Source organism: Hemitrygon akajei, chromosome 7, assembly GCF_048418815.1.
Source record: "Hemitrygon akajei chromosome 7, sHemAka1.3, whole genome shotgun sequence".
NCBI lineage: Eukaryota > Metazoa > Chordata > Chondrichthyes > Myliobatiformes > Dasyatidae > Hemitrygon > Hemitrygon akajei.
In genome coordinates this window covers 122,029,666-122,054,868 of record NC_133130.1, presented here as the reverse complement: position 1 = coordinate 122,054,868, position 25,203 = coordinate 122,029,666, and the positions used below count along the sequence as shown (strand labels likewise).

At 42.8% G+C, this 25,203-nt stretch overlaps 1 protein-coding gene across 2 annotated transcripts in view; it reads left to right on the top strand.

Moving 5' to 3' along the window:
* Positions 1-25,203, top strand: part of pi4kab (phosphatidylinositol 4-kinase, catalytic, alpha b) — a 326,669-nt gene that overhangs the window by 22,755 nt on the left and 278,711 nt on the right. For both annotated transcript variants that reach the window (XM_073051867.1, XM_073051866.1), the window contains exons 4-9: positions 5,985-6,073; positions 8,923-8,995; positions 16,481-16,743; positions 18,534-18,600; positions 19,749-19,897; positions 23,360-23,425. In XM_073051867.1, the coding sequence (XP_072907968.1) occupies positions 5,985-6,073; positions 8,923-8,995; positions 16,481-16,743; positions 18,534-18,600; positions 19,749-19,897; positions 23,360-23,425 (707 nt within the window). The remainder of the gene's footprint in view (positions 1-5,984; positions 6,074-8,922; positions 8,996-16,480; positions 16,744-18,533; positions 18,601-19,748; positions 19,898-23,359; positions 23,426-25,203) is intronic.

The following is a 25,203-nucleotide window of genomic DNA, read 5'->3' as shown; positions in this document are numbered from 1 at the left end:
TTTCCCAATCTTTCAGTTTCCCACTACTCTTGGTGACTTTGTACACACAAGCTTTTAGTTTGATGCCTTCCTTTATTTCCTTAGTTATCCAAGGCTGGCTTCCCCTACCCTTATTATTCTTGCTTTTAACTGGAATAGACTTTTGTTGAGTACTATGAAAAATTTCTTTGAAAGTCTTCCACTGTTTATCACCCATTCCACCATATAGCCTGTGTTCTTATTCTACCCTATCCAACAACTCCCTCATCCCGTTATAGTCTCTTTATTTAGGCATAATACACTGGTTTTAGATTAAACTATTGCACCCTCCATTTGTATCAGAAACTCAATCTTTCCAAATGGATCCCTAACTATAAGATTTCTAATTTTACCTGTCTCATTGCAAGGGCCAGATCCAAGACAGCACATTCTCTTGTAGATTCAGTAACATGCTGTTCAAGAAAGCTATTCCAGATGCATTCTATATGTCCTTCTGAAGACTACCTCAACCAACTTGATTCAGCCAATCTATGTGCAAGTTGAAGTCCCCCATGGTAACTGCTGTTCCATTCTTACGTGCCTCATATTTCTCTGTTTATTTATTGCCTGAGCCACTGTAATGTTATTATTCAGTAGCCGATAGACAACTCACAGCAGTGATTTTTTTTTCCCTTTACTATTTCTAATCTTTACCCAGATGGATTCCACATTCTGCTCCTTAGATCTTCTATCATCTCTTGGTATCACCCTGATCTCATCCTTAATTAAGTGCGCTACACCATCTCCATTACCTTCCTATCTATCTTTCCGTATTACCTGATATCCTCAGATATTTAATTCCCAATCCTCTCCACCTTGCAATCACGTTTCTGTAATGGCCACTAAATCATACCCCTTTGTACTGATTTATGCTGTAAATTCACTGACCTTGTTACGAATACCATAGACATTCAGATAAAGTGCCCTACACTCATTGTCTTTAAAATCTAGTAATCTTTCTCTCTTCTGTACTTGACTTTTCTGCACTCCACCTTTACTTTTCTCTTTTTTTAACTTTTGCTTTTACCTTATCTTTATTCACATTTTGCCGTTTTACTTTATCCATACTTTTCCAATCTGTTGAATCCACCCCCGGCTATTTAATTTAAAGCCCTATCCACAACCCTAGTTATGTGATTCACCAGGATCCAGGTCCCATCACTGTTCAGGTAGAGCCCTTTCCAATGGTACAGCTCCCTCCTTCCCCAATACTGGTGCCAGTTTCCCATGAATTCAAACGCACTTCTCCCACACCAATCCTTGAGCAACGCATTTAACTCTCTAATCTTCCTTGACCTGGTGCCAGTTTGCACATGGCTGAGGTAGTAATCCAGAGATTACCACCTTTTTGGTTCTACGTTTTAATTTAGTCCCTAGTTGTTCAAATTCCCTTAACAGAACCCCTATGTCGTTGGCACTCACTTGGACCACGACAACTGGATCTTTCCCCTCCCACTGCAATTCCTCTGCAGGTCAGATAAGATGTCTCGAACCTGGGCACCAGGCAGGTAACACAGCCTTTGGGACGCTCTATCCCTGCAGCAGAGAACTTTGCCTATTCCCCTGACTACACTATCTCCAATTTCTCTTCTTTCCTCCCTGTTGAATGGCTCCCTGAAGCATGGTGCCTCAGTTAGTTTGCTCATCCTTCCTCATCCACACAGGGAGCAAGAATCTCAGACCTGCTGGACAAGCTCAAGGGCTGAGGCTGCTCCAGCACTGTCTCTTGGATCCCACTACTCGCCTCACTTGCAGTCACACCCTCTTGTCCCTGACCACAGACCGACTTTGAGGCAGTTAATCTGATGGGTGTGCCTACCTCGTGGAAGAGAACGTCCAGAAAACTCACCCCCTTCCTGATGTGTTGCAGTGTTTGAAGCTCAGATTCCAGGTCATCAACTTTGAGCAGCTAACACTTGCTGAAGATGTGGTCAGCAGGAACCACAATGGGGTCCACCAGCTCCCACATCATGCAGCTACAGCACATCACCTTTTATTAAGCAAACATTAAAAGTAAGCAAATAACATTCAGAACTGAAGTTCTTGAAAGTGAGGTCAGTCATGAAACCAGTCATCAGCTGATCTAGGAGCTCATTAATTGCAAGCCGCAGCCTCAGTTCATTGCAGAGATCAGTAAGGTTTGCGAAGCAGCGAGCAGCCCCAGCACTTAAATTGGCCCAACAGCACACCATTCCTCGCTCTTGGACCTGGGCCTTGGTGCTTCAATATGCTGTCAGTCCTGGGCCCTGCTAGCTTGATTCTGCCTGTACTCGACCTTTCCAATCTGGTCCAGTGCTTAAATCGGGCAAACAATGGGTTGTTCCAAGCACTTAGGACTGGGCCCCGCTTCCTTGACTCTGCCTCGCCTTGATTCAGTACTGCTGCTTCGAGTCACTTTCAAGTCTATTCCAGCAATAGCTAAACATTGGCTCAGTCCCCGCTCTTGGGCTTGGGCCCCAAAGTCTAGATTCTGCCCTTACTGGCCACATCGCAACCGCCCTGCACCTTCGAGACTTCAGTTCACACCATAAAAATGGCAGACGCACAGGCAGTTCAAAAGCTCAACTCCAAATGGGAAGTTACAGGCTATTGATTGCAGTGATCGCTAAAGAGAAAATATGTGATTAATAAAGTAGGTAGTAGTTTTATTTGCTGCCAGGAAGTTGTCGCTGTGTGTCTCTGGGCACTGTCTTAAACTGGAAGCTAATAATCAGCTGGTTGGTCTTGCTAACATAGGATATGAGGTTGTTGTTGTGGCACCACTCAGCCAGATTTTCAATGTCACTCCTATCTGCACTAAAATATAAGGTCATACGTTATGTCCTTGTAATTGTGGTCTCAGTATAAATATCCTGATGTTTACATTCACAATGGAAGCTCCTTAAGCAAGTTCTCATTCATAGTATGAATATCCTAAGTAGAGTTCTTTACTGAACTCCCTGAAACTCTCCAGCCTCCGAACTGCAGTAGTACTTTACCTGGAACAGTAGCAGTTTAAGAAGGCAGCTTACCACCACCTCCTCAAGGGTAGTCAGGGAAGGACGATATATGCTTGTCTTATTAATGACCACTGTTTCTGAGCATGCGTGCATAAAAAGATACGTTTGATACGAGATTTTTAATTATTATTTATAGCTTGGAATAGGCCTTTACAGCTCTTTGAACTGAGGCACCCAGCAATCCCCTGATTTAACCCCAGCCTAATCATGGAACAATTTACAATGACCAATTAACCTACCAGCTGATATGTCTTTGGATGGTGGGAGTAAACCGGAGCACCTGGGAGAAAACCTATATGATGGGAATTGAACCTGGGTCGCTGGTGCTGTAAAATGTTGTGCTAACTACTAGGCTACCGTGCATTGTTTCTCACCGACATTAGTTAGATTCCATGGTGACAAGCCAAACTTTCTTAACCTGCTAAGAAATTCCTTAAGCAATGTACACATTATGTCAAATATGGACTTACCAAATGAAGCATAAACTCTGTTACTTTGTATTGAATTCTAGGAATACATGAAATGATTTATGTTAGCTTTCTTTACTTTATATACTCGTCTATGTAGTGGATTACTATATAGTGGAGCTCTACTTTTATCAAGAATCATCCTTCCTTTGTCTGGGAGTTGTGTATGACATTGCAACACTCTTTCTAGGGGGTGCAGAATCTTACAATGATTTTTCATTATGACACTGGATAGCTTTGACCAATCAAAGCTGTTGCTACTACAACAGAACTTCTACAGGATATGGTGTAAATGCTTGATAGCATTTCAGCTCAACCACAATATGGAAATTAATTAAAGAGAGGGATTTGTTTTCTTTTCAATAAGATGGTGTTTTTAAACTATCTTTTATTTTTTGCATTTTGAATAGAAATTAAATTGAATCCATACAATGTGTAGATAAATCTCCTGTCACTTTTATTTATTTATTTATTGTGACATCTGGACTGTAGTTCTTTCTGCCCAACAAGTTCTAGCCACCATTCAGCAATTGATGAACATTAGCTAAGTTGTAGACAATGAATTTTATTGTAATAATGGGAATTTATACTTGGTGACCACTATATTAGGTACACATGCTTGTTAATGCAAATATCTAATCAGCCAATCATGTGGTAGCAACTCAATGCATAAAAGCATGCAGATGTGGTCAAGAGGTCTAGTTGTTCTTCAGACCAAACATCAGAATGGGGAAGAAATGTTATCTAAGTGACTGACCGTGGATTGGTTGCTGGTGTCAGACAGGGTGGTTTGAGTATTTTCATGCTGGGATTTTCATGCATGACACTCTCTAGATTTTACAACCCTGTTATTGTTACACCTTTCCAGAATCTGTCTCCCTATCTGCTCCTCTATGTCCCTGTTACTATTGGGTGGTCTATAAAAAACACCCAGTAGAGTTATTGACCTCTTCCTGTTTCTAACTTCCACCCACAGAGACTCAGTAGACAATTCCTTCATGACTTCCTCCTTTTCTGCAGCTGTGACACTCTCTGATTAGCACCTCTTTTGCCTTCCTCCCTGTCCTTTCTGAAACATCTATAGCCTGGCACTCTTAAGTAACCATTCCTACCCCTGAACTACCCAAGTCTCTGCAATGGCCACAACATCATAGTTTCAAATATTGATCCACGCTCGTAAGCTCATCCGCCTTGTTCATGTTGCTTCTTGCATTAAAATAGACACATCTCAAACCATCATTGTGAGCGCATCCCTTCTCTATCACCTGCCTATCCTCCCTCTCAGACTGTCTACAAACTTTCTCTATTCGTGAGCCAACTGCCCCTTTCTCCATCTCTTCAGTTTTGTTCCCATCCCCCAGTAATTCTTGTTTAAACTTTTCCCAATAGCCTTATCAAACCTTCCCGCAAGGATATTGGTCCCTCTCCGATTCAAGTGCAACCATCCTTTTTATACAGGTCACAATGATCCAGAAATCTGAATCCCTGCCCCCTACTCCAATCCCTCAGCCATACATTTATCCTCCACCTCACTCTGTTCCTATATTCACTGTCATGTGACACAGGCAGTAATCCCGAGATTACTACCTTTGAGGTCCTGCTTCTCAATTTCCTTCCTAACTCCTTGTAGTCTGTTTTCAGGACCACTGCCCTTTTCCTACTTATATCATTGGTACCAATATGTACCATGACCTCTGGCTGTTCTCCCTCCCACCACAGGATATCGTGGATACGATCAGACACATTGCGGACCCTGGCACCTGGGAGGCAAACTACCATCTGCATCCACAGGATCGCCTGTCTGACCCCCTAACTATAAAGTCCCCTATTACTGCTGCGTTCCTCCTTTCCCTACCCTTCTGAGCCACAGAGCCAGACTCTGTGACAGAGGGCACGCAGGGCACGGCCACTGTTGCTTCCTCCAGGTACGCCATCCCCCCAACAGTGCTCAAACAGGAGTGCTTATTGTACACAGCCACAGGAGTACTCTCTGGTATCTGCCTCTCACCCTTCCGTGTCCTGACTGTTACTCACTTATCTGTCTTCTGAGGCCCATGTGTGACTACTTGCCTGTAGCTCCTCTCTATCACTTCCTCACTTTCCCTGACCAGACAAAGGTCATCGAGCTGCAGCTCCAGTTCCCTAACCCAGTCCCTAAGGAGCTGCAATCTATCAGTTTCTGCCTTAAATGTACCCGGTGACTTGGCCTTCACAGCTGCCTATGGCAACAAATTTCACAGATTCATCACTCTCCTCATCTCTGTTCTAAATGGACATCCCTCTATTCTGAGGCTGTATAGTTTGGTCTTAGACTCCCTCCTCACTACATCCACTCTATCAAGGATCTACAGATTTTTAATTTTGTCATGGTAAGTACATCTTTGGACAGGAGTAGGATTCATGTGAATTTTTATATGCTATCGTGTTGAGTATAGGCATCACTTGTAAATGGAAAGTTGTTGAGAAAGTTTAAACATTGCTGTTCACTTCTACCTTGCAGGAAAGCTTCCAATTGCTGAAAACTTCAGCTTCTGCTTAGTGACTCTACTTTTTGATGTAGCCCAGAAAGATTCTACTTTAACGGGACAGGTGAGACAGTATTCTGATTTCATAAGACCTTAAGATATAGGGGCAGTATTAGGCAATTTGGTGCATTGAGTCTGCTCTGCCATTTCAACGTGGCTGATTTATTATCTCTCTCAACCCCATTCTCCTGACTTCTCTCTGTAACCTTTGATGCCCTTTCTAATCAAGAGCCTATCAACGTCTGCTTTAAATATACTCAGTGATTTGGCCTCTCCAGTCATCTGTGGCAATGAATTCTACAGACTCACCACCCACTGGATAAAGAAATTCCTTCTTATCTCTGTTCTAAAGGGACATCCTTGTTTTCTGAGGCTGTGACTGCTAGACTCCTCTACGATAGGAAACATCCTCTCCACTTCCACTCTGTCTAGGCCTTTCAATAGGTTTCAATGAGATTCCCCCCTCATTCTTCTAAAACGCCAGTGTGTACAAGCCCCGAGCCATCAAACACTCCTCAGATGTTAACTCTTTCATTCCCATGAACCTCTTGAATCTTCTGCAACACTAGTACGTCCTGTCTTACATAAGAGACCCTAAGCTGCTACAATACTCCAATTGTGGTTTGACCAATGCGTTATAAAGCTTCAGTTCTGCATACACTGAAAAATTAATTTTGCTAGAAATGCCTGTAACTATTTAAATACTAATTATTTGAATTAGGTAATAGAACATAGAATAGTACATCATAATGCAGGCTCTTTGGCCCACAATTTGTGCCGACTTTTTAACCAAATCTACAATTAGTCTCGTATTTTAACAGTATTGTTATATATTGTTGAAAAATTGCTGTAATTCAAAATCTGTAGCAATTAAGTATTAACAGTTTAATTGATATACCGGTAAGTTACTTTTAAATTATTAGAAGAATGGGTACCTTTTGGTTATGTACATTTATATATATAGTTAATTCCTATTTTTTTATGAGTGCTTGCTCTGAGAAACGTGTGTTTTGTGCTTTTGAACAATAAACTGTGAATTTACTGTAAATGCCTGCAAGAAAACGCATCACAGGGTAGCATATGGTTACACACACCGTACTTTACTGAAGTCTTAGACACTCTAGATTTTTAAAGTACAAATTTTGTTTCTCGTGTTTATTTTTTGTCTTCTGCATAAGTAGAAAAGAGCAAATTTTAAATTTCCAAACATTAATTTTCCAAAAAAATAAATGTTACAGAGAATTTTTTGTATCTGTTAAAAAAATAACATAATAAGTGAAACCAACACACACAAGATGCTGGAGGAACTCAGCAGGCCAGGCAGCATCTATGGAAAAGAGTAAATAGTCGACGTTTTGGGCCGAGACTGGTCTCTAGCTAAAACATTGACTGTTTACTCTTTTCCATAGATGCTGCCTGACCTGCAGAGTTCCTTCAGCATTTTGTTTGTGTTGCTTTAGATTTCCAGCATCTGCAGATTTTTTCGTGATTTTGATATTAAGTAATATACCACTTTTCAAATAAAATCTTGATGACTTTGTAGGCATATAGCTCAGTACATGATTAAACAAAGATAACAACAGGTGCTAATCATCATTGACAATGAGCTGAATGAATTAAACTGATTAACTGAAACAGAAACAGGTGTAGAAGGAATCAAACTGGGCAAAGGATGACCATGCTAAAAGGAGAGGGTATAGCAGATATGACAGGTTAACCTCTAAATAAGTCATCAATTCTGACACCATGGCAAGAGTGAGCACAGCAACAAGACACAAGGTGGTCATTCTGCATCAGCAAGTTCTCTTCCAAGCAGAAATTTTGTGGCTGACAGGAATTTAAAGATGTGCTTGAATTTAAATGTGGCTGAAGAAGCACAAATAAGTGGGCAAGGTTGAGGACTAGAAAAGCATATTGGTCAGCCACGGAAACTGAGTACAGCAGACAAGAGTTGCATCAAACTGATGACCCTTCTAAATTGGAAAAAGTCCAGCATTGCTATCAGCTCTGAACTCACAGAAACTACTGGAACCCAAAAACACCCCTCTGCAGTCCAGAGAAGTTGTTTTCGTGGACAAGTTGTTGCCAAAAAGCCATTCCTCCAAATGGAAACAAAGTCACCTGCACACAAAAACACAAGGATGGGGGTGTTGAACAATAGCAGCAAGAGCTCTGGACTGATGAGTCAAAATTTGAAGTTTTTGGCTCAAACAGGAGGCAGTTAGTCTGTAGAAGAGCACTACCTCGATGAGTGTCTGCAGAGAATAGTGAAGAATGGCACAGGTTTACTGCAGGTTTGGGGCTGAATTTCAGCAAATGGAGTTGGTGATCCAGTCAGACTCAATGCTGAGAAGTACAAGCAGGTTCTTATCCATCATGCAATGCCATCAGGGAGGCAACTGATCAGTCCCAGTTTCATCCTGTAGCAGGATAATGACCCCAAACACGTGGCCAAGATTATAAAGAACTACCTTCAGTGAAAAGTAGAACATGGAGTTCTACTGCAATTGGTGTGTTCTCCACAGAGCCCTGATCTCAACATCATTCAGGTTGTCTGGGATTACCTGGAGTGACAGAAGGAAGCAAGACAGCTAAAGTAATTTTTTTGACATAAAGAAGCTTTTCATTGCATTATTTTTGAAAACATCTTTGCTTTACATAATTTTTTACATGTGCCTTAGACCTTTGCATAGTACTGTGTATGCTGTACTTTGATAATAAATTTATTTTGGACTTAAAATTTGAATAACAGATTTATTCCCTCTGGTGTATAAGGTATTGATGTTATAAGGTATTGATGTTATAAGATACAGTGTTCAAGGTGCAAGGTGCCTTTCAGCAGCCCTTTCATGCATTTAACAGTCTCTTTTAAAATTTGGTTTTCCATTTTTATTATTTTATAATATTTTTCAGATTCTAAAGGCAATATTGGATGTAATGGAAGTGCTTTTGGGAATGTGTCTGGCACCTCAGACTCAGGATAAAGGTACGGGAAACATTATTTTCCTAAAGTGGTATATTCATAAAATTGTAGACTATGTGAAGAAGTTAGTTCCAGAGCTGGCACTCAACTGGAGGGTAAAGGATTTAAAAGGATGTTTCATTAATTGTCTTGAATATCCATTGGCAAATGAGCCAGTGAAGTTCACTGACCACCTGCTATATACAGTACTGTGCAAAATGCTGTGCACATATATATAGCTAGGGTACCTAAGACTTTTGCATCATCATCATTATGTGCTGTGTAGTATAATGTAGGTGGTCGTCATCTTTCCATGACCATGATTGTTCTTGGTAAATTTTTCTAGAGAAGTCTTTTGCCATTACCTGTTACTGGGCAGTGTCTTTACAAGATGGGTGACCCCAGCCATTATCAATACTTTAGAGACTGTCTGCCTGGCATCAGGACTTGTGATATGCACCAGCTACTTGTATGACCATCCACCATCTCCTCCTGTGGCTTCATGTGACCCTGATCTGGGGGACTAAGCAGGTGTTACACCTTCCCGAGGGTGACCTGCAGGCTGGTGGAGGGATGGAGCGCCTTACACCTCCTTTGGTACAGATGTATCTCCACCTTGCTGCCCAAAGACTACATCCATCATATCACAAAGTGGGCATGATGTACCGGTGAGGAACAGAATCCTATATGACCAAGCAAAGTAAAGTCGGAATGGAAACAGTTTATTCTTATCAATTTGAACTCGTGTACTGTGAATGTCTTACGTACAGTTCATACAGGTCAAACCGGTGAACATTGAGGTAGAACAAGGTAAAGCAATACAATGCAGAATAAAGACCTTAAGACCACAAGATATAGGGGGCATGATTAGGCCATTTGGCCCATTTCATCATGGCTGGCCCATTTTTCTTTTCAGCCCCAAAATCCTGTCTTCTCCCCGTCTCCATTCATGCCATGACCAATCTATCAACTCCTGCCTTAAATATATGTGAAGACACAGCCACCTGTGGCAATAAAATTTCACAGATTCACAACTCTATTTATCAAATTGAAACTGATAGAGAGAGTACAATGCAGGGAAATGAGACGGTGAAAGGTCATAACCCGAGAGTCCAGCTTATTGTTCTTGGGAACTATTTAACATTGGGGTAGAAGGTGTGTGGAGACTGGTGGTACATGCTTTCAGGCTTTTTTTTAGCTTCTGAAGAAGGGAAAGCAAAAAATGTTTGTGGATCTTTGATTATGCTGTTTTTAGTAACCACATGGATTTAGAACATAGAACACAGAACACAGAACAGTACAGCACATGAACAGGCCCTTCGGCCCACAAGTTTATGCCAAAGCAGCTAAAAATCAAATCAAAAGCAGCCAATGGAAGGATAAAATAATAGCTCCAACGATCCAGAGCAGAATTAAAACAACGGCTCCAACGATCCAGAGCAGAATTAAAACAACAGCTCCTAATATTCCAGAGCAAATTTTAAACAATGGCTCTAATGTTCCACAGCAGATTCAAAACCCAGACTCTACCACCATCAATGTGGGTTCCAACGACTTCGGACACTTCCAAAATGCTGATTACGCAGCCTCCAACTCCGACTATAGCCTTGATTGCTAGGCCGAGACTTCATGTGTTGCTCCTGGAGCCCCAGTCTCCCCTTCCCCCACACCACTGCGCAATCCCGTCTCTCTTAGGTCCCACCACCAGCTCTTAGGCTCTTGGAGACTCTGTCTTCTTCTCACCCCACCATCCCTGAACACCTCAAACCTCGCTTCTCCTCAGACACTACCAACCCCCTTACCCCCTCCAGTCCCAGTGTGCCGGGTCTTCACCATTACCTCTGACCTACCCCTCTCTGAGGCAGAACATTCTCTCCTCAGTAAGGGCTTCACTTTTGTCCCTCTGTGCCCTCACCTCAGTGAGTTCCATACCCGCTGTGATGCTCAGCTCTACTTCCGCTGCCACAGTCTCCCAGCCTGCTTCTATGGCAAGGACTCTCTACCACACACAGATGACCTCTTCTCTTGTCTTCAACCCTTCTCTTCTTTCTGGATGTCCTGTTCAGGTCTTCTGCCTGCTCTGGAACTTTTCATTGCTGATAGGACATCAACTGCCTCGACTGCAACACTTCCCTCTCCAATTCCAACCTCACTCCTTCCAAAAGCTCTGTTCTCCACTCCCTCCCCACTAATCCTAACCTCACCATCAAACCCGCAGATAAGGGGGATGCTGTACCTCTATCTTGCTGAGGCCCAGTGACAACTCTCAGACTCCTCCTCTTACCTACCCCCCCGAACAGGACCCCACTAAGGAGCACCATCACCATTAGCTTTGGGGATCTCCCATCTATTGCTACCAACCTCGTTGTTCCTGCAGTGTGCACCTGCCATTTCTACTTCCTACCCAAGATCTACAAGCCTGCTAGTCCAGGTAGACCCATTGTTTCATCTTGTTTCTGCCCCACTGAACTCATAACTGCATACCTCAAGCAACACACACAAAATGCTGGTGGCCCTGATGAAGGGTCTTGGCCCGAAACGTCGACAGTGCTTCTCCCTATAGATGTTGCCTGGCCTGCTGCGTTCCACCAGCGTTTTGTGTGTGTTGTTTGAATTTCCAGCATCTGCAGATTTCCTCGTGTTTACTGCATACCTCAACTCTGTTTTATCCCCCGGTTCAGTCCCTCCCTACCTATATCCGCGACACTTCACACGCTCTGGATATTTTCAATGATTTCAAGTTCCCTGGCCCCCATCATCTTATTTTCACTATGGATGCCCAGTCCCTATACACCTGCATCCCCCACCAGGAACCCCTCCAAGCTATCAGTTTCTTTCTGGACACCAGACCCAACCTGTTCCCCTCCATCAGCACTCTCCTTTATCTAGCGGAACTTGCCCGCACGCTTAATAATTTCTCCTTTTGTTCTCCCTACTTCTTTCAAACAAAAGGTGTTTGCATGGATCCTGGCTATGCCTGCTTTTTTGTCGGCTATGTGGAACAGTCTGTGTTCCAAGCCTACACTGGTGTCCCCCCCCCCCACCCATTTTTTATATGCTACATCAACAACTGCATTGGTGCTGCTTCCTGCAGCCATGCGGAGCTCATCGACTTCATCCTCTGTGCCTCCAACTTCTACCCTGCCCTCAAGTTTACCTGGTCCATTTCCAACATCTCCCTCCCCTTTCTTGAACTCTCTGTTTCTATCTCTGGAGTCTATTGATGTCTATTATAAACCCATGGACTCTCACAGCTACCTGGACTATACCTCTTCTTACCCTGTTACTTGTAAAAATGCCATCCCCTTCTCTCAATTCTTCTGTCTTCACCACATCTGCTCTCTGTTGGGGTCATATATTATGTCCAGTGCTCCCGGTGTGGCCTCCTGTATATCGGTAAGACCCAACATAGATCGGGAGACCGCTTCGCCAAGCACCTATGCTCCATCAGCCAGAAAAAGCAGGAACTCCCAGTGGCCACCCATTTTAATTCCACTTCCCTCTCCCATTCCGGTGTGTCTATCTATGGCCTCTTCCACTGTCACTTTGAAGCCACACTCAAGTTGGAGGAACAACACCTTATATTCCATCTGGGTAGCCTTCAGCCTGATAGCATGAACATCAATTTCTCTAACTTCTGGTAATAGCCTATCCCCCTTCACCATTCCCTGTCCTCTTTTCCCTCTCTCATCTTATCTCTTTGCCCGCCTTCCTCTGGTGCTCCTCCCCCCTTTTCTTTCTTCCTTGGCCTTCTGTCCTTTCCTATCAGACCCCCATTTCTCTGGCCCTGTATCTCTTTCACCAATTAACGTCCCAGCTCTCGGTTTCATCCAGCACCTTTTGTTTCTCCCTCCCCACCCCCCCCTCCTTTTAACTCCACGCCTCATCTTTTTTTTCTCCAGTCCTGCTGAAGGATCTCAGCCCAAAACATCAACTGTTTGCTCTTTTGAATAGCTGCTGCCTGGCCTTCTGAGTTCCTCCAGTATTTTGTGTGTGTTGCTCACAAACACCCAAACTTTAATCCCTCCTACCTTTGCAGTGTCTATATCCCTCTATCTTCATCACATCCATGTGCCTATCCAAGCATCTCTTAAAAGACTACAGTGTATCTACCACCATACCAGACAGCACATTCCAGGCATCCATCACTCTGAGTAAAAAACTTACCCCTGACATCTACCTTTGAACCAACCCTCTCTCACCTTCAATGCATGCCCTCTGATACCAGACATTTTTAATTTATATTTTTCTGTGTGTACGCCAGCTTTCTTTTTGATCAGCAGAAGTTCTCTGTGATGGAATATCAAGGATCATTAATGGTGCTAATGCAACTAAAGGCTGTTTGATTATTTGTCAAAGGGATGGGACACACAAAGGAAGGAAATTGATGCAGGGCTGGGAAGTGTAAGCTAGTGGGAACCAATGGTACCTCTCCTACCAAGTTGTGTGAATCTGCCCACATGACTAAAAGGGTTTACAGTTTATCACTATCGAGAGCATAGAGGAACTGTATGAAAATGTGTTTCTGCTATTGAATTCCTTTGGTGCTGCTTATCATTGAGAGTGTCCTGACAAGTTGCAACTCCATCTGGCACGGGAGCAGCCGAGCATTGGACTGGAAGTCTGTACAAAGGATTGTGAGAACACCTGAGAGGATCATAGGAGTCTCCCTGCCATCCATTGGGGACATTTATCAGGAGCACTGCATTTGCAGGGCCCTTAGTATTATTAAGGATCCCACCCATCCATCCAGCATCCTCTTTGACTTTCTACCATCAGGCAGGAGACTCTGATGCATAAAGACAAGAATGGTCAGGATGGGAAACAGGGTTTTCCCTCACGCCATCAGGCTTCTGAACTCCCTGCCACATCATATTTGAGGTGTCACTGGTTAATCTGTTCTGTACCTTACAGTATTTAACTTATGCACTTACATTCTTTTGTAAGATCATAAGACCGTAAGACATAGGAGCAGCAGTAGGCCATTCAGCCCATCAAGACTGCTCCACCATTTATTTCATCATCCCAGATCACATTCAACCCAAGAGACCTGACTTCTCGCCATATCCTTTGATGGCCTGACTGATCAGGAAACTATCAACTTCCACCTTAAACATACCCACAGACCTGGCCTCTACTGCAGTCTGTGGCAGAGCATTCCACAGATTCACTACTCTCTGGCTCAAAAAAAAAATCCTTACCTCTGTTCGAAAAGGTCACCCCTCAATTTTGAGGCTGTGTCTTCTAGTTCTGGATGCCCCCAACAAAGGAAACATTTTCTCCACGTCCATCCTGTCTAGTCCTTTCAACATTCAGTAGGTTTCAATGAGATCCCCCTACATTCTTCTAAATTCTGTTGAGTACAGGCCCAAAGCTGTCAAATTGTCCTCATATGTTAACTCCTTCTTTCCCAGAAACATTCTTGTGAACCTCCTCTGGACTTTCCAATCACAACATGTCCTTACTATGAATGGGGCCCAAAACTGTTGACAATACTCCAAGTGCAGCCTGACTAGTGTCCTTATAAAGGCTCAGTATTATCTCCTTGCTTTTATTTTCTATTCCTCTTGAAATAAGTGTCAACATTGCATTTGACTTCTTTACCACAGACTCAACCTGTAAATTAACCTTCTGGAAGTCTTGCCACAAGGACTCCTAAGTCCCTCTGCACCTCTGATGTTTGAACCTTTTCTCTGTTTAGATAATAGTTCTCACTATTGTTCCTTTTACCAAAGTGAATTCTTGTACATTCCCCAACACTCTATTCTGCCTGCCACTTTTCTGCCCATTCTTCCAATTTGTCTAAGTTCTGGTGCAATAGCATTGCTTCCTCAGCACTATCTACCCCTCCACTATCTTTGTATCATCCGCAAACTTTGCCACAAAGCCATCAATTCCATTATCCAAATCATCGACAAAGAATGTGAAAATTAGTGGTCCCAATACTGACCCCTAAGGAACACCTCTAGTCACTGGTAGCCAACCAGAAAAGGCCCCCTTTATTCCCACTCACTGCCTCCTGTCTGTCAGCTATTCCTCTGTACATGCCAGAGTATTTCTTGCAACACCATAGGATTTTATCTTGTTGAGCAACCTCATGTGTGGCACCTTATCAAATGTCATCTGAAAATTCAAGTAAATGACATCCACTGTCTCTCCTTTGTCCACTCTGCTTGTTATTTCCTCAAAGAACTCTAACACATTTGTCAGCAACATTTCCCTTTACAGAAACCATGCTGACTTTGACTTACTTTATCATTAGTCTCCATGTACCCCGAAGCCTCATCCTTAATAATAGACTCTAACATTTTCTCAACACTGTGGTTAGGCTACTTGGCCTATAATTTCTTTTCTTTTGCCTTCCTCCCTTCTTAAAATGTGGAGTGATTTTTGCAATCTTTGAGTCCCCCAATACCATGCCAAAATCAAGTGATTCTTGAAAGATCATGACCAATGCATCCATTATCTCTTCAGCAGCCTCTCTCAGGACTCCGGGATGTAGTCCTCTGGTCCAGGTGACTTGTCCACCTTAAGACCTTTGAGCTTGCTTAGCACTTTTTCCTTTGTAATTGCAATGACACTCACTCCTGCTCCCTGACACTCACGGATCTCTGACACACTGCTAGTGTCTTCCACAGTGAAGATAGAGGCAAAGTACCCATTAAGTTCATCTGCCATTTCTTTACCAATATCATTTTCCAGGGGTCCAATATTAACTCTTGCCTCCCTTTTACTCTTTATATAACTGAAAAATCTTTTGGTATCCTGCTTTATATTATTGGCTAGTCTACCATCATATTTCATCTTTTCCCTTCTTATAGCTTTTTTAATTGCCTTTTGTAGGCTTTTTAAAAGCTTCCCAATCAATCAACTTCCCACTTACTTTTGCTGCCTTATATAGTCTTTCTGCTTTTATGCTGTCCTTAACTTCCCTTGTCAGCCATGGTTGCCTACCCCTTGAGAACTTCTTCCTCTGTGGGACATATCTGTTCTGCGCCTTGTGAACTATTCGCAGAAACTTCAGCTGTCTCTGCTCTGCCATCATCCCCATCAGTATCCTCCAATAGTCCAGCTGGCCAGGCTCCTAACTATGTGTAATCCATCTGCAGATTTTATCCGTACTTTCATTAGTTATTGTGTGTTATGTGCTTTACACCCTGGTCCTGAGAATTATTGTCTTGTTTGACAGTATAAATATGTATAGTTAAATGATAATCGACTTGACTTAGGTTTTGATTTTAAGGCCTGTCATTTGCTTCTACCCACCTTTAATATACAAATATCTCAACACAAAATCAGAAGTATCCATCTTGTATCAAATTACTTCTCATTTCTAGTCATTGGTTGAAAACCATCATGTTCCAGGTTTATTTCAAACCTGACAGTTCTTTTCTGTGTTACAAATAATATGACAGAATTTTGTTAATAATCCCCACTGTTTCTGGAACGCTGAAACAAGACTATTCATGTGATAAGCTTGGTAACACTAATGATTTTTACGTTTTGCAGAAAACATGTGCAGATGCACGGTACCATGTTTGATTGGAATTGCAAGGGCATTTGGTCGTTACAGTTACACGGATGAATCCCTTCTGTCAAAACTGTTTCCCAAAATAACAGCACAATCACTCAAGGCTCCGAGTGAGATGGATGGACTGAGGAGGCGTTCCTTCAATGACTTTCGATCGATCCTACCCAGCTCCCTTTTGACTGTCTGCCAGTCATGTGATAGCTTGCGGCAAAAGACCAGCAGTGCGACCAATGTCTCCCAGGTTACATTTATTATAAAGTTTACTTGTTGTTATGGGTATTATTCTTCTGTAGAATGGCATGTCCACTCTAGTATCTAAGCCTTTAAATTTTCAATAGGTTTCAGTGAGATACCCCGCCCCTCCCTATTCTTCTGAACTCCAGAGAGTATAAGCACAGAGCCATCAAATGCTCTGAGTGAGATAGATTTCAAGAGTATTTAGTTACACAGACGAATCCCTTCTGTCAAAACTTTCCCAAATTTTGAACACAATCACTCAAAGCTCTGTCATATATGTCAAACTCAAGGCCTGCGGGCCAAATCCGGCCCGCGGTGGAATTATCTTTGGCCCGCGAGATAATATCTAATTACTATTAAAGCTGGCCCCAGTAATCGAAGCGCCTATGGCGTATGATATGGCTAATGCTGAGTTTATTCAGGTACCAGGTTTTCAGAGTTTTTAGTGTTTATTCGGCAGTCTTCTTCATAAGAAACGGAATTTGTAAAGTGAAACACTTTGTAGTTATAGCAGAGACTGAGACACATGAGAGCAGGCTGAAAAAACGGAGGCAACGAAAGCTGCGGTCGCACGCGTCCGACTGATCCGGCCCGCATGAAGCTGCATTTTGCTCAATCTGGCCCGTGACCTAAAATGAGTTTGACACCCCTGCTCTAAGTGATCTGTGGTAGTGTTCCTTCACCAATTCTCAATTGATCCTGCCCAGCTTCCTTTTGACTGTCTGCCAGTCATGTGATAGCTTGCGATAGAAGACCAACGGTGTGATCAATGTCTCTCACATTAAATTTATTATAAAGTTTAGTTGTTGTTACGGGTAAAATTTTTCTTAGAATGGCATGTCTACTCTATCAAGGCCTTTCAATATTTGATGGGTTTCAATGAGATGCACCCCCCGCCCTGCCTCATTCTTCTAAACTCCAGTGAGTACAGTCTCAGAGCCATCAAATGCTCATCATACGTAAAACTTTTTATTCCCGAAATCATTTTATATGGCAATTTTTACTCTGATCTTAATTAAAGTTGAGTGGGCAAAAGTGCAAACTTAAGAAATTTAGGAAATATTTTGAGATTTTTACAAAAATATAATATTTCCCAAGAGACATTATATTTAATGTTCCTAAAGAAAGACATATTTTGTAAAAGAGGAAGACTTGAGAAAGTCTTTTAATGTCTTTTTCAAGAGAAGTTTTGTTACTTTGGAAGTAATTAAAAATACTTAAACTTGGGTTACTTTTGAGGAAAGAGTTCTTTACCTCTGCTTGATGTAAACTGCTAGTTTTGTTATAATGTATTTTATAATTCTAATTGGAATAGGTTGAGTGGACAGCAAGAGACTTTTTCCTCAGGCGGAAGTGGCTAGTGCAAGGGGGGGGAAGCAACATTTTAAGGTAATTAGAGGAAAATATAGGGGAGAGTGTCAGAGGTATTCTTTTTTACACAGAGGATGGTGGGTGTGTTGAACACAGTGTTGGGGATGATGGTGGGGGCGGATACATTTGAGAGGTATAACACATTTGATAGGCACATGGATGGTAGAGAAATAGACCGTTATTTAGGAGGGAAGGGTGATACTAATTTTGGAGTAGGTTCAAAGGTTGATATAGCATTGTGGGCCAGAGGGCCTGTACTATGATGTAATGTGCTATGGTCTAAAATATATTAACTTCATTGCCCAGAATTTAATGTGTGTCGAATCTGCTGTTGTTACCCATGATGTCAGCATCATCTCTTCAATCCACTGTTGTATTTGATAGTTTCTATCTGCCCTCATCATGCTTTTGTTAACCCTGCAGGGGAGTCCAGAATGCTCAACTGCTGTTCCTTGCTCACCTGGAGGGAACAATATGCAGTATTTTGAAGGTAAGACTTAATGCTGCAAAAATGGCTCCACTTCTCCTTAAGCTATAACCTTCATGACCAGACATGAGTGGGTACAGCTGCAAAGCAGCTGAGGTTTGAGATCAGAGTTTTCCTTCTCTTCGATGAGCTGCCAACCACAGCAGACAAGCCCCATCAGCCTGAAGTGACTGGTTTTAAGGAGCCAGTAATCCATCTTTGCCCCCTCTCCTGTCAGTAGAAACGGTTCTATTGGTCTTAGTAGCTAAGGCACTGATGAAGGCCAGGAGTTGGACTTGGTGTCAGAGGCTACTTGAGATGCACACCATTGGGAGCATTTCGTAGAGAGTGCCCATTATGCTCATTACCACCCCCAGCTATGACATCCTTAAGGAACCTGGTACAAGGTAATACAATTTCAAAAATGAAGAATAAGGTGTAAAAGCTGCAGAGGAAGTTCAGTGCAGGCACACCAGAAAGTTATAGTAGCAGCCTTCAACAGTAAGGTAGTTCTGCACAAGAGATTCTGCAGATCCAGAGCAGCACACAAAATGAAATCAGAAGGTCAGGCAGCATTTATGGAGGAGATACACAGTCAATGCTTCTGGTTGAGACAGAAATGGGATGTTGTATGACCCTAAGGCCTTTTTTTGTGAATGTGTTTTCTTTCTTCAAAGTTCAAAGTAAATTTTATTATCAAAATACAGTACATATATGTCACCACATACAACTCTGAGATTCATTTTCTTGTGGGCATACTCAGTAAATCAATAAAATAATAACTATAACAGGATCAATGAAAGATCAAATAGAGTGCAGAAGACAACAAAATGTGCAAATGTAAATATAAATAAATAGCAATAAGTAATGAGAGCTTGAGATAAAAAGTCCTTAAAGTGAGACCACTGTTTGTAGGAACTTCTCAGTAGATGGGCAGGTGAGTGTAGTTATCTGCTTTTGTTCAAGAGCCTGATGGTTGAAGGGCATTAACTGTTCTTGAACCTGGTAGTGCAATTCCCAATGCCGTTGTACCTTCTACTTGATGGCAACAGAGAGAAGAGAGCATGTCCTGGGTGGTGCTGTTGTGCTTGACGATGACTGTATTTATCAGGAACGTGATTAAGCTAACTTCTGTTTGGGATAATCGGCAGTCATTTCTGTTTGTGTTCCAGGTTCGTACTTACCAGATGGCGGTGCTTTGGATCCCCACTATTACTTTTCAACCATTAGTTCTAGTTTCTCAGTCTCCCCGTTGTTCACTGGTTGTAGTACAAAAGAATTTCACATTCCACTTGAAAACCTCCGACAGCTCCTACAAATGGTATGTTTGCTCTCAGTCCAGTTTTGACCAAGATTGTGCATTTAATCAAATCATCAAGGAATGTGCTGGGACAGCCCACAAGTGTTGCCATGCTTGTGACACCAACAGCCGTCTGTGGCAATGAATTCCACAGATTAACCACCCTCTGCCTGAAGAAATTCCTCCTCATCACTCTATCCTAGGGTATGTCCTCTGGTCCTAGACTCTCCCATCATAGGAAACATCCTCTCTACATCCACTCTATAGAGGCCTTTCACTATTCCATAGGCTTCAATAAGATCCCCTCTAATTTTCTCTACATGTATACTCTACATTAATTTGTTGCACTGTTTATTTATTTAATTAATTTATTTCAGTTAGAGAACAGCAGGGTGACAGCCCTTCTGGTCCAATGAGCCCAGGGGACCCAATCACACCCATATTACCAATGTACCTATTATTGGAATGTGAAAGGAATTGAGAGGACCCAGAGGAAATATACATGGTCAATGGAAGAATATATATCCAGAGTGCCTAAGACTTTTGCACAGTACTGTATTTACCACTCATTGTATGAAAAATTTACCAGTTAAGTTCCTAATTGAATCTTGCCACTCTCTCCTTAAGCCTATGCCCTATGCAGGGAGATGGAAGGGAGTGGGAAGCACCAGAGAGACATTCTGTAATGATCAATAAACCAATTGTTTGGAATCAAATCACCTTGCCTGGTGTCTCAGGGCTGTGTGAATCTGCACCCACGCCACCCACTACTCCTGGCACTCTTCTGCCGTGTGTCCCACACCCCTCCTATGGCATTCCACCCTCTCCATTCCCAGCATCGTTTGCTCCCGCTAGATTTGCAAGCTAGCTCTTTGCTCCACGTACTGTGCCAAAGTCTTAGCTTCCTAGCTATGTATATGATCCTAAGGCTTTTGCACAGCACTGTATCACCATCTCGAGGACTGGGCTTGGTTTCCACATGGCCTAATGTGCACTCCCATGAGAATATTATACTTTTCTCCACTGGTGGCAAAGATTCTTGGAATTCTGTTCTGTTTTGTTCGTGGGTTTCAGTTAGATGAGGAGGATTTAAACTAGATTTGCAGGGGGTTGGGAACCAAAGTGAAAAGGCAGAGGATGGGGCAGTTTATACACAAGTAGTGACAGCTTGTAGGGAGTTTATGAGGAAGGATAGGAGGATGATTGAGCAAAGAAGCACTCAGTCAGATGGTCTGAGATGTATCTATTTTAATGCAAGGAGTATCATAAGCAAGGCGAATGAAATTAGAGTGTAGATCAATACGTGGAACCATGATGTTGTGGCCATTACAGATACTTGGATGTTTCAGGGGCTGGAATGGCTGCTGAGTGTGCCAGGCTTTAGATGTTTCAAAAAGGACAGGGATGAGGCAATAGAGGTGGTGGAGTGCCAGTGCTAATCAGGGATAGTATCACAGCTGCAGGAAAGGAGGAAGTCATGGAGGGATTATCTACTGATTCATTGTGGGTGGAAGTCAGAAACAAGAAGGGGGCCATAACTCTACCGGGTGTTTTTTATAGAACCCCACCCCCCAATAGAAACAGGGACATTGATGGGCAGATAAGGAGGCAGATTCTGGAACAGTGTAATAATACTAGGGTTGTTGCGATGGGAGATTTTAACATTCCTAATATTGACTGACATCTCCTTAGAGCAGGGGGTTTAGATGAGGTGGAGTTTGTTAGATGTGTTCAGGAAGGTTTCCTGACACAATATGTTAATAAGCCAATTACAGGAGAGGCTGTACTTGATTGGGTATTGGGAAATGAACGAGGGAGGAGATTGCTGAGTCTCTGGCAATGATCTTTGCGTCATCAATAGGGATGGGAGTAGTATTGGAGGTTTGGAGGGTTGCAAATGTTGTTCCCTTGTTCAAGAAAGGGAGAAGAGATAACCCAGGAAATTATAAACCAGTGAGTCTTACTTTAGTGATGGGTAAGTTGTTGGAGCAGATCCTGAGAGGCAGGATTTATGAACATTTGGAGAGGCATAATCTGATTAGGAATAGTCAGCATGGCTTTGTCAAGGGCAGGACATGCCTTATGAACCTGATTGAATTCTTTGAGGATATAACAATGCATTGATGAAGGTAGAGCAGTGGATGTCGTATATATGGATTTCAATAAGGCATTTGATAAGGTTCCCCATGCCAGGCTCAATCAGAAAGTAATGAGGCATGGGATCCAAGGAGACTGCTTTGTAGATGTAGAACTGGCTTGCCCACAGAAGGCAAAGGGTGGTTGTAGATGGTTTGTATTCTGCCATCCAAGCCTTTGTAATGGCCACCACATCATAGCTCCAAGTACTGATCCATGCTGTAAGCTCAGCTGCTTTGTTCACAACATTCCTTGCGTTAAAATAGCCACATCTCAAACTCATACTGCTTCCTTTCCGCAATGAATACAGGTAAACCTGCCTTGCCTCATTACAGCCCAAGCCCCATCACTCTGCCACCTCTCACTCCGCTGCCTGCTTGAAATGCTGTCCGCTGGATATAGCGGTCTTTTAAAAAAACTTTTACGCTCTACTGGCCGACGTCACGCACCTGCGCAGTCTTGCCTCTCTTTTACCCCAAGTAGTAAAATGCCTTCGCTTTGGAAATCCTTAGCTGTTCCACTCGCAGCCTTCTTGCTCAGAAGTTTGAAGTGGTACATTTTGATAGGTCAAATTTAAAGGCAGAATAGAATTTTAATGGTAAGATTCAGCAAGATCTTGGGGTGCACACCATAGGACACTGAAAGCTGCTGCGCAGGTTAACAGTGTTGTTAAGGCGTAGGGTGAGTTGGCCTTCATTAACCATGGGATTGAGTTCAAGAACTGTGAGGTAATGTTACAGCTATGTAAGACCTTGGTTAGACTGCTCTTGGAGTACTATGTTAGTTCTGGTCACCTCAGTATAGGAAGGATGTGGATACTATAAAGAGTGCAGAGGAGATTTACAAGGATGTTGCCTGGATCAGAGAGCATGACTTATGAGAATAGGTTGAGTGAACTTGGCCTTTTCTCCTTGAAGCGATGGAGGATGAGAAGTGACCTGATAGAGGTGTATAAGATGATGAGAGGCATTGATGGTGTGGATACCCAGAGGCTTCTTCTCAGGACTGAATTAGTTAACACGAGGGGTTATAGTTTAAGGTGCTTGAAAGTAGGTACAAGGGGGATGTCAGAGGTAAGTGACACAGAGAGTGTTGAGTGTGTGGAATAGGCTGCCAGCAAAGGTGGTAGAGGCAGATGCAATAGGTCTTTTAAGAGACTCTTAGATAGGTACATGGAGCTTAGAAAAATACAGGGCTATGTGGTAGGGAAATTCTATGCAGTTTATAGAATTGGTTACATGATAGGTACAACATTGTGGGTTGAAGGGCCTGTAATGTGCTGTAGGTTTCTATGTTTTGATGTAATTCATTTTGCAGCTAAAGGTGCTTTTATGTTTCTTCCCTTAGGTGAAACGCATTGTGGCTGAACCAGTTTTAAAAGCACTGGATGCAACGTTAACTGAGGTTATTGAGGTAAAGGATTGTATTTTGTTTTGGAATTGTTGAATTAGATACTGCTTTCTTTATTCAGGTTAAAGGCATTGTTAATTTAGAGCAGCCGTGAGCAAAAGAAGATGAGTGTCCGAGAGCTCAGCACATTGCACCCCATCTTTTCATTTCTGCAGTCTGATTCAATCCAGACTTGGGGAGGTGATGCAGAAGTCTGTTCAGTCATCACCAACGTACTCAGTTAGAAAACAAGGACAATCTGGCCTTAGTCAAGACCCTCAAACAGAGGTTATAGTGTCACTCTATTTGAAAAACACCACAGTGTTGCCTTTCAGAGCACTGAGCTCAAACTGCAACTTGAGGTACTTTGTCATAGTTACATAGGACACTAAACACTGAAATAGGTCCTTTGGCCTACCTAGTCCATGGCAAGCTGTCATTCTGGTTAGTCCCATCAACCAGTATCTAGACCATAGCCCAGCTATTTACCCACCCGTTCTTCCCTTAAATGTTACAATCGGACCCTTATCCACTGCTTGCACTGGCAGCTCGTTCCACACTCACACCACCCTTTACATCATGGGTTTCCAACCTTTTTTTTGGTGGCATGGACCCCTACCATTAATTGAAGAGTCTGTGGACCCCTGTTTGGGAGTCCCTGCTCTAAGTGAAGAAGTTGCTCCTCAGGTTCCCCTTACATATTTCACCTTTCACCCTTAACCTATAACCTCTAGTTTCTAGTCTTAGCCAGCCTCAGTGGAAAAAGCCTGCTTGCATTTACCCTGTCTACTTTGTCTATTGGTTTAAGATAGCACTGATGAACCTCAGTGACTTCTGCCTGGTGGCTGACAAAACAAGGATAGCAACTAAATACTTTGTGAAGGAGAGAGTAGGTTCTGCACTGTGAGCAGGCACTAAAACCTCTAAATCAACCTGTGTAGGCTCACATCTGGCACTGCTCTGCCAGCTCCTGGTATTTGGCTTCCTTACGCTTGAATGTCTCCACAATCCAGTCTTCCCAAGGCATTCTTTGTTCTACCTTGACCACCTGCTTCAAGGTTTCTGACAGAATGGCCAGGTCAGGCCTAAGGGACGATGATGCAGTGAAATTACACTTGTCTGCTTGCAGGCAGCCACAAAGCAAGAAACCGGTAGAACCAAATTAAAAAAAAGAAAGACCCAAACCCCTGGGCAAAGGAAGAGAAGGAAAACCATACAGTAGAAGCAAGCGACAGCATTCTGAACCTGATTGAATCCTTGGATCTGTTCTCTGGAGTAGGTCCAAGACTTGGACTTGGTAGTACAGCAACTGGAGCAGTTCACCGCCAAGAGATGAATGAACATTGCGGGAGAGCGAGTGAAATCAGCCCGACGCTCGGGCTTTCCAGTCTATCTAGTCTGGCATTTGAATTGTTGCCTCGCTCTACAACCTGGACCTCAGCACAGTGATACACTTGGGCCGTCCAGTCCAAAGCCGTTCTTGATCTCACCAAATCCGGCTTGGCACTTGGAGTGATCTAACCTATACAGTGAGTCCCACCGCAAGTCTTCCTGGGAGCTCAAAATTTATTTCCTTTCCAATTGCAAGCACCTGAGTGACATGCACACTAGATACTTAGATAATAAACTTACTTTGAACTTTGAATGTGGGAAGCTTTCACTCAAATGAAAAAACTTGCTTTTCTTGGTAATTGTCACTTTTCTTGCCAGCGTAACATGATTCTGCAGAAATGGATGTTTTTATTTCTGTCTATTGCCTGTTTGGCTGGCCCTAGGTAAATCCTTAAAATGAACGTAATTCC